Genomic DNA, 9,598 nt, shown 5'->3' on the forward strand with positions numbered 1-9,598 from the left:
ATTTTCCTTGCATTTTTTTATATGTATATCAATATAAGTTAATTAATTTTATTACGTTGCATGGTGTAATACAATAAAATTGATCACAGGCTATCTGCCTATCAAAATTAACTAATTATATTTTATATTATATATATTTATATATTTATATAATATTTATATATTTATATAATATTTATATATATTTATATAATATTTATATATATTTATATAATATTTATATATGATATTTATATAATATTTATATATTTTAAATTAATTATGTACATAGAAAAATGCAAGTGGAAAACAAGAGTATGTATACATGCGTAAGTGTGCGCGTATGTATGTGTCCGGAGCTTGCGCGACGCGATGACTGACACGTAACGTCATTGGTCGATGCGCGGTCAGCGGCAATAACTAGTGATAACCTGTTTTTCTCGCGGTCGTGTCTTCAATCTGTTCAGCGAGGAGGAGAGTCAGGAGAGAGACTGACGCCGTTGCAAGAAGAACGTAACGTGACATGTAATCGGAGCTGCTCGTCGTCGGCCGATACATCATCCGTCAACTCGTCCCTTGATGTATCCGCGCGCGTGGCGACGCGATCCCGCGATAAATCTGTGTGATGATCTCGGCCACGGTGACGGCGAACGTATCGGGGAAATCGAAGCCGCGCTTCCGGGACGTCAGTAAGATCCTGATTTATTGACGAAGGCGCGAGGACGCGTTCGGAGGAAGGATGACGGAGAGTTTGATAAACGAGTGGCTGGCGGATTGCAAGGACGTCTCGCCGTCCGAGCTGCACACCTTCGCCAACACGCTTTCGCAGGATAACGAGATCGTGCGAGCGCTCTATGTACTATTGGAAGAGCGCACTAAATACACCGAGGTATATATGCAAATTTTTATTTGTTTCATGGAATTTTATATATCTCATGTTTATGGCAAAATTACCAGACCGATGTTATATGTGCTCGCATTTTTTATATCGAGTGCAGTTTTTCTTATCGTTACGTCAATAGAGATATGTTTGTCATATTTACATATGAAAAACTGTCATGGGTATATATAGCATGAGGAAAAGAGAGAAATGTGTATATAAATAATATTCATAAAGAGACTTGATTTGTAATATTTATAACTTATTAAAATATTTAGCAATTTTATACAAGTTACTTGTTAAAAGAATATATTATTATTATTATTGTAAAATATTTACTTTTAAAAACTGATTAATTATATTTCTCTAATAATGAATCATTGTTACAGTTGATGGACGCAGTATGTAATCAATTATATAATTTCTATCGATCTCGAGAAATAGAATTGCAAAGATTCACTCTGCAATTTCTACCGACACTGATATATATTTATCTAAATTCCGCTGCACATGGTGATATTAAGGTAAAATTATACTATATATTATTAAAATTAGAAATATATAACACCATGAGATAACAATTTAATATCAACCGTATCATTTGTCTATTGTGTTTTATATCATCATTGCATATAATTGGTATATAAGTATAGAGTTATATAATGGAGGATATGTGTAACTTACATGACAACAAAATTAATTCTGTTATCTTGTGTTATACTTAACTATCCTATATTGTAGCATGATAAATAAAATTGCATAGTTTGTTTTTTGACTCTAAAATATATTGATTTTAACTCTATTATAATTCTTGTGAAAAAAATTCTTTTATTGAGAATATTTTCTAAATTCTACACTTATATATATTCTCGATTCAAACATATAATACATTTGTAAATAACATGTAATTTTCAGAGCTGTCGTTCCCTTGAGACTCTATTAATTGGATTATATAATTTAGAAGTGGTTGATAAATCAGGACAACAAAAAGCAATCTCATTTAGATTACCATCGCTTGCTATGTTATCTATATACCATGAGGTATGTTGACATATATTTATATTTATATTAAATTTATAAAAGTGATTGAGAAATTAATAATGGAAATATATACTTATTAACAAATATAAATTCAATTTTTTTCTTAACAAGAGTTTGAACACAGGTCGATTCTTTAATTTTTTAATTTTGTAAATTGCTTGAACTTTCTCCTTCTTTCTCTTTTTCAGTAAATTAGTTTTAAAAATTGTAAATCAATATCAGAAGTATGTAGAAAGTAAATTTAATATATTGGTAGAAATATAAAATTTTTGATTTAAGAATTAAACCATATTTAATGTAAAAAATATTTATTAAATGAATAATGTTATTAAAGAAATCTCTGTGTACTAAGAAACTTAATTTAAGATTGCATTCTATTGCAAATTACTAGATTTTTTTAGATAATTATTTATAGTATATTATGTGTTTTGTGTGTGAAACAGCCTGCAAGTTTAGCACCAGCCTCGCTAACAGAAAGTGCAGTGCGTCGTTTCGAAGAGTGTAATTCAAAACTTGTGAGCTGGGGCCCATTGCAACAAGTGGAAACATTGAATGCACAAAACAGATTAAAAGTCATGACAGCTCTGCTATTTATCTATAATCAACAACTTGGTTATATAAATAAATTTGCTTTAGAACAATTGTGCAAGGTTGCAACAAAGTAAGTTGAATTTTTAGTAAAAAATGTTTAACATTAACTTGTTATATTTTCGCCTTTTCATTTTTCGCCATTTTTAATTTTATTTCTGGCGCAGACTTGTTACTCAAGGGTTCATGAAACCGGGACATCATCAACGCTCTTCATACGGCAGTGAGTCTAGCTTTGTTCCAAGGCTTTTACCACGTATACCAGTATCCAGCCAATTTCTCTTGGAATTCTTGCATGCTGTATATTTTGCCATGTATGTAATGCGTTTTGCATTATTGCAAATTTAACAAAAATTTTCACACATTTCTTTCATATCTCAATTAACAAATATAAACTTAGCACAGTGTTTGGACTAATTTGTGCTAGCATTGCATCTTTATGTATAGAATTACATTTATTCAGTAAATATTTTGATTTGTAGGTATAACGAATGCTGGTATATAGGAAATCAAGCTGTAGAAGATATTCACAATAGAGCGTGCTATGAAGCATATCCAAATGTAATGTTGGTTACAAATGCTGTACGAAATTCTGCCAGTTCTGGAGCATCAGGTAATTATTTCCATACAATTAAGCTTAAATTTGATGTTAATTCAAATACAAAATTTATCTTCTAAAGATATAAATATTTCATAATCTCTTTTGTTATGTCTTATTCAGGTCAACCGAGCGATGGACCAATTGGAATTAGCGTTGCTTTGTCCCCGGCAACTACTACACCAACTGTTTCAAAGTCTATGATCACAAATGCTTCCTTCCGTACTAAGAAATTACCAGGTATGTTCCTATATTGCGTCTATATCTATTATAAAGTATTCATTTTTTTACGACGACATGTGAGAAAAAGGCAAAAATTTGGCAACAGCAATAATAATGAAGAATAAAAAAATGTAATAATTTATGAGAAAATACATAATTTATATACATATATATTTAAAAGTGAATTATATCTAAATTTTTCTTACACAGGATATTATAATTATGTTAATTTTCATGTTGATTTTTTTCACTTGGTGCTTTAAAAAAAAAGTTTCACGTTTAAAAAAATTCATTCTACGTCCCATATAATTTTCTTGAAATCACACTCAAAGTTAACTTTCATAAGCGAACGTGATTATTGTGTTTTACACAAGTTTGTACATGGGCGAGTATTTTTTGCTGAATAGGTGAAAGGTATTAAAATACTAACAGGGCATTAACATCGTAGCTATAGTGTTTTTCATTAAAATAGCTAACATGCATAGATAAAATTTTAATATTGTGTGTCCGAATATTAGCTACCTTACACAACAGACATAAATAATACACGGAAGCAGATATGCATGGACATGAATGTGTCGAGTATTCTTAGGTCCCAGTTTTTGCATGTGAAATTCCTCTAAGTTTTATGAAATGATTGCTGAATTAAAACATCTTTTTTTTGTCCCAAGAATGAATTAGTTGCCCAAACAAGTAGATATTGATACAATAACTATACACACATTTTTGGGTAAACCACAATGTACTATTTACATTCCCCACTCTTATCTGTATTCTGTGATTTGTTGATAACTCGCAAATCATGAAATACATATACAAATCATAAGATAAAAATTGACTAGAAGCTCGAATGATAAAGTTTTAAAAATATATACGATAAGTTAGAAAGAGAGAATCCAAAAAATGTGGATTGCGCGTCTATGTCATTAGACGATCTGGATGAGAAGTTATTTGCGGTCGAATTGAGCAATTGTCAAGCCGAGAAGCAACAGCAACCGGCAGTATCCGGCAGCCACAAACGTCGTCCATGGCATTGGAAGCACACACTTCCAAATACGGTTGATAAGAAGGATACGGGCATAAAGGATAAGGCGCAATCTTCTTCCTCGTTGGAAGGTTCTAGACGTGGGAGTGTATGCAGCAGCAGCCAAAGCTCGCCGATAAAGTCCTCTCCTAAAAAGAGCAAAGATCAACAGTCAAAGAAAACGACTCCCGACGACGCCGGTCAGAAAAATAGAAAAGATAGTAACGTAAAGTGCGATTCCACTTTCTCCGACGACAGATTAGCGGCCGCTAACGCGCATCTGTATAGCGTGTTAGAGGAGCAGGCACTGGGCGAGATTATTCGTGAATCGGTGGAAAATGTATATACAGAAGGGAACAACAGTAGACCGATCAAATTTTGCGCCACTGCCGCATTGTCATCAAACATATGGTATTATTACTTCAGTTACAACACTGTAGGATGGCGTAAATCTCATCACGCTATGATATTCTTCGTCAGACTTACGATTCATTATGTATTTTTTATTCGGTATACACACACACACTAGCAGCACACGCAAAAAAAAAAAAAATCTTGACTTGTAATAATCCATGTGATCGTGGATGTATTCCTTTCAGAAGTATCACTCCCAGCTATAATGAGACATACGCATAAAACAAAATCTAAACAGAAACCAGCGCATGACTGGAAATATGCATGTCGACACGGCACATTTATCTTCCCGCACCGAGAAATTCAAGTATATTGCTTGACTAAAAAATGTACTTGATGTATTCTTTTTCTCTGTAATATTAACTGTATCTCTTATCTGTCTCCTTTAAATATTACTTGCGCAGTATGCTTTCTTTTTTGTTTTCTGCTGTATATTTCTACTGTATATTTTCCTCTATGTTAAATTTGTGTAAATTTTATATTTTTAATACTTAATACTACTAAATGTTCTTTCCCACTCGCGTTTATGATATATCTATGTATTATAAATATATAATTAATTAAAAAATATATATATATATTAGTTTATACATATTTTTTACATGTTGCAATACAATTTTCGTGAAAACAAATACATGTTATTTTATCGCACAATGTAATTTATATGTTAAATATACAATTTTATTATATTCTCTCTCTCTTTCAAACACAGACACAGAAATAAATCATATTTATATCATAAGATATTCAATATATGCAATTAATGAATCATTATGTAGAATGTATATATACATATGTTTTGTCTATCTAAGAGACGCTTGTTAATTTTCGATATCGCTTCTATTATTGTCAACTCCAATTTGACGGTAAAACTTTATTTACTTATGATACAGAAAACAATATTGTATAAAAATTTTCTTTTGCCCTCAGATGACATACCAATACAAGTTATAAAAGATGAAACTGGAGAGGGTAAAAGTAACCTGGTATCGATCTCGGAAGAACAAGAATCAACAGAGCCGAATCGTATTGGTTCCATGAGACAATCAAAGGATCAAAAGACTGCTTCAAAGATTACGAATTTCCCTGTACTCGGCAAGAAACCTAAAGAGAAGGAGGGAAAAATAATGAAAAACACTCACGTTGTATTATTCGAGAAGGAGAAGAAGCTTGGTTCCCAAACAACATCGAAGGAGAACATTAAAGGAAGTTTATCAATGTTGAATAGTGAACAACAAGCGGAAGTCGACGGAAGTATTAATGGATGTGCGATCCGAAAGAAAAATAATAGTGTAGAAAACAATACGATCATAATAGATTCAAATGTTGCGTTGATCGAAAACGAGAGACTGGCGTTAGGTAGTGATGTTATCGAAGGTAGTATGGAAAATTCTATTAATTTAAGAGCGCATAACGAAACAGAGTCTATGGCTTCTTCTATCCAAGTCAGCTCTGTTTAATGATAATAAAGAGATATAAAATGTTATATATAAAATAGTAATGGGCTGAGAAAACATATTAAGCAAATAAGTCGTTCTCTTCCAACTAGCAAATCTGAATAAAATGTATAACGTGTACATGTTGCCTTTTCCTAGAATTATTTAAGATCACATACTATTTTCCCAATAATAATAATAATAATAATATGTGTACATTACCACTGCATTGCAATACTTCGAATAAGAATCATAGTTTTCTTAACATGTAGCAATCTTAGTCAGTCCATTACTCTATTGATCTCCATGATAAATCTAAAAAATGGGAGAGGGAACAATATGAACTAAAGGTATACATGATTGTTTAGTGTTTTGTGTATATTAGTACATATTGACTAATTTTTGTAATTAAATCTATAATTTATTCGATATATTTTATAAATATATATCAGAATATGTGGTATTATAATCTCCATATCCTCGATACAGTTATCGAATTTCACTTCTAGAAATCATAGATCATTATAACCCAGAAAACGCGAGTATTATCATAATGCAATGTAATATCAATATATATTTATATTTATATTTAACCCAGATGTGCCTTGATGCACTTGTGATGAAACTTTCTTTATCATCCCAGATATGTAGATAATAAATTTGTGATGAAGGGAAGAGAGGAAGAATGTCTATAAAAATAAAATGTCGCAATATCGCTTAATTAGTAAGCGGGATGAATATGTATTTATATATATATATAGAATATCAGGCATATCTGGGTTGAATAACATAAATTTGCTATTACTTTCGTTATAATTGTTCCGACGATATTAAGAACTCGCGATGAATGACCTGTTTTTGCAGTTGTAAACATTTATATATACAAATGTATACATGCACATACATATATGTATATATAAGATGCTCCAAAACTATGCGAAATTAATTAAAGAATGTAGTAAATTACATTTAACTTTTGTTAACTTTTTAACTCTACAAAATTTAGCTTAGCAAACCCCTTTTTCAATAACTTAACTTTCGGAAATTATTAATGCCTCGACATTTTAGCCACAAAATCTATTATTCAAAATTCGATGGTTTTGGAACATCTTATATATTATATATATAATTGTTGGAAATAGTTACGCGAAATTTGAATATAAGAGAGACTTTATTCTCACGTGAAACTTGACTCACATTGAAAACGATCAACTAGTTGAGAAAATGCCATTTGTGCATAAAAAATTGGAAATAGAATAGCAGACGTGTTCTTCAATGAATTTGGAATTCGAGTTTGTTTTATGTCTTTTATTTTATATGTCGCGCTATTTATATTTAAAACTCTAGAAAGTACTCGATCAAGCTGATATCATATTCATATAAATCAATTTTCTAAACTTTTCAGTTTAATACATTCAGCGATATAAAAATTATAAAGAGTTGCGAGAAATAGAGATCGTCTCTAGACGCGTATCGTTTTTAAATTTCCACTTTGCATACCGTTATCTCTTTGTAATGTACAGATGTATAGATGTACAGATATATATAATATATAAAATTGAATAGAAAAAAGATATGGCATATTGTGCCACACATTATGTGTTCAATAATTAAATTTTCTCTTAAAATTTTGAAAAAGTCGATTCCATGTCCGTCAAAGAATACAATGTTCAATTTCCAATTCTTTCTGTTCATTCTAAGTGGACACAAAGTTGTATTAATCTATATTAATGTGTAAATATAATTAAAAAAATATTGTATAGAAAAGAGAGAAGAAAAAGTTTAACTCAAATATAAAGAATCATATATCGTGAACTGCATTTGTTAAAATAAGTATTCCAAACCATGAAACAATATATCATGAGAGTAGGGCACATTGGTATCGATGCAACGTTTAAAGATCTGATTAATTTAATTATCTTATGGCCTATATTATATTAATTAAAGTGTAACATAGATTATAAAAATACATTGAAGTTATCGGGAAAAGTAATGATAAATACACACCATTATTTTATTTATATGAGATATTCTTTTACAACAATTTCTTATATTATCTATATTTAATATATAATGGAGAGTTGGAAAATTCTTTTAAAGGAGTCAATATATAGATTGACACATTTAATTACTTTTGTGCAGAAATATATGCAAATTACTTTCCACTATCTATAGTTTTATATTATTTAAAAAAAAACATACAGGATAACTGTCCGGTAATAACTGCATCTCTCATGCAAATTTGTTTCTTCCTATTATTATTTATTCAAAAGACATTATATAACTATTTTTTATTTTACATTTCTCTAATTTTTTAGAAATATATTGAAGATCGAGAGATCCTTATATCTTTACATTTTTGAAAAATCTGTACTTTAAAAAATGTTAATTTAAAAAAAATAGTTTCTTAGATTTTCTTTTTGATTTATGCGAATAAATTCAAACCATTTTTAAACTATCAATAGTAGTGTGATTGTCGAGAGATTTCTCAAAGTGCTTTTTAGAATGCGAAGTAGAATTTGCGATTCAGGCTGGCTATCAATTTTACAGATTCGCGACTGTAAATCCTCGATTTGACCACGAAAGGAAAATAAGTAGCTCTCCGTTATACGACAGCTAAGGAAGACAAACGGACGGATTATCGTACTATCTTTCTTCGTGATTCTATTCACATCGGTGCCAGCTTTTGTTCAGACGATTTATTTATTTCGACTATCGCACATTTGTATCACATTTGGTGAAAGAACACGGCGAAATTAGAAATGCAAGAGTTAAAAAAAATTTAACACGATAGATATTAAAAGTCAAGCGTCCAAATTCAATCTCCAAATATATATAAGAATACAAATCTCTGAAAATGCTAGCGGATATGATATATTCGATATGTAAATCCTCTTGGATTTACTCAATATCTGAAATTTCTGGATTTTATAAGACACTGTGAGATGAAACTTTCCTGGATTCTGAGGACACTGAGATTCTGCATTCTTTTCGAATGCACTGATCCTGAAATTATTTAACTTTCACGAGAGTGAGTTTAACTTCTAACTTTGCATTTCTCTCTTCTGAGAGCGAATCTTTCTAAAATTTTAAATTTTTTGTTTTTCTCTATTTTTTCCTGTTTTTTTTCCTAGTTTTTCCCATTTTTGCGCGACAGCATTTCTTTCACTCGAAATTGCAACTCGTTAAAAAAAAATCGAATCATCCCCTTGTCAATGCCGCACGCGGGCATATCGACCACCACATATGACACATTAACGCGCGAACTGAGCATGACGTCTATCAATTATTATCTGGGGATGACAATTAATACGCCAGAAATTTCAGCCGTATCGGGAATAGATTATTAACAGATGATACAGTTATGTGTCGCGACACAAGCACGACGAATCGACAATATTAGTTTCATGCTACAG

The 9,598-nt window shown here is 30.8% G+C and overlaps 1 protein-coding gene across 3 annotated transcripts; it reads left to right on the top strand.

Moving 5' to 3' along the window:
- Positions 1–317: 317 nt before the first annotated feature.
- Hyccin (PI4KA lipid kinase complex subunit hyccin) lies at positions 318–7,997 on the top strand. Of its 3 annotated transcripts, XM_083043861.1 has the most exons (9): positions 321–868; positions 1,249–1,383; positions 1,775–1,900; positions 2,344–2,561; positions 2,656–2,802; positions 2,971–3,101; positions 3,210–3,326; positions 4,239–4,743; positions 4,932–5,274. In XM_083043861.1, coding segments are annotated over exons 1-9 (1,530 nt in total). In that variant the 5' UTR covers positions 321–718; the 3' UTR covers positions 4,933–5,274. The 3 variants fall into 3 exon arrangements, with proteins under 3 accessions (XP_082899985.1, XP_082899987.1, XP_082899986.1); XM_083043859.1 differs by having other exon boundaries at positions 318–868; positions 4,239–5,275; XM_083043860.1 differs by lacking the exons at positions 4,239–4,743; positions 4,932–5,274 and adding an exon at positions 5,677–7,997 and having other exon boundaries at positions 348–868.
- Positions 7,998–9,598: the final 1,601 nt, after the last annotated feature.

This window comes from Prenolepis imparis, unplaced genomic scaffold (assembly GCF_030444845.1).
Source record: "Prenolepis imparis isolate NDT839.2.m4 unplaced genomic scaffold, iyPreImpa1.0 SCAF_8, whole genome shotgun sequence".
NCBI classification, from domain to species: Eukaryota; Metazoa; Arthropoda; class Insecta; order Hymenoptera; family Formicidae; genus Prenolepis; species Prenolepis imparis.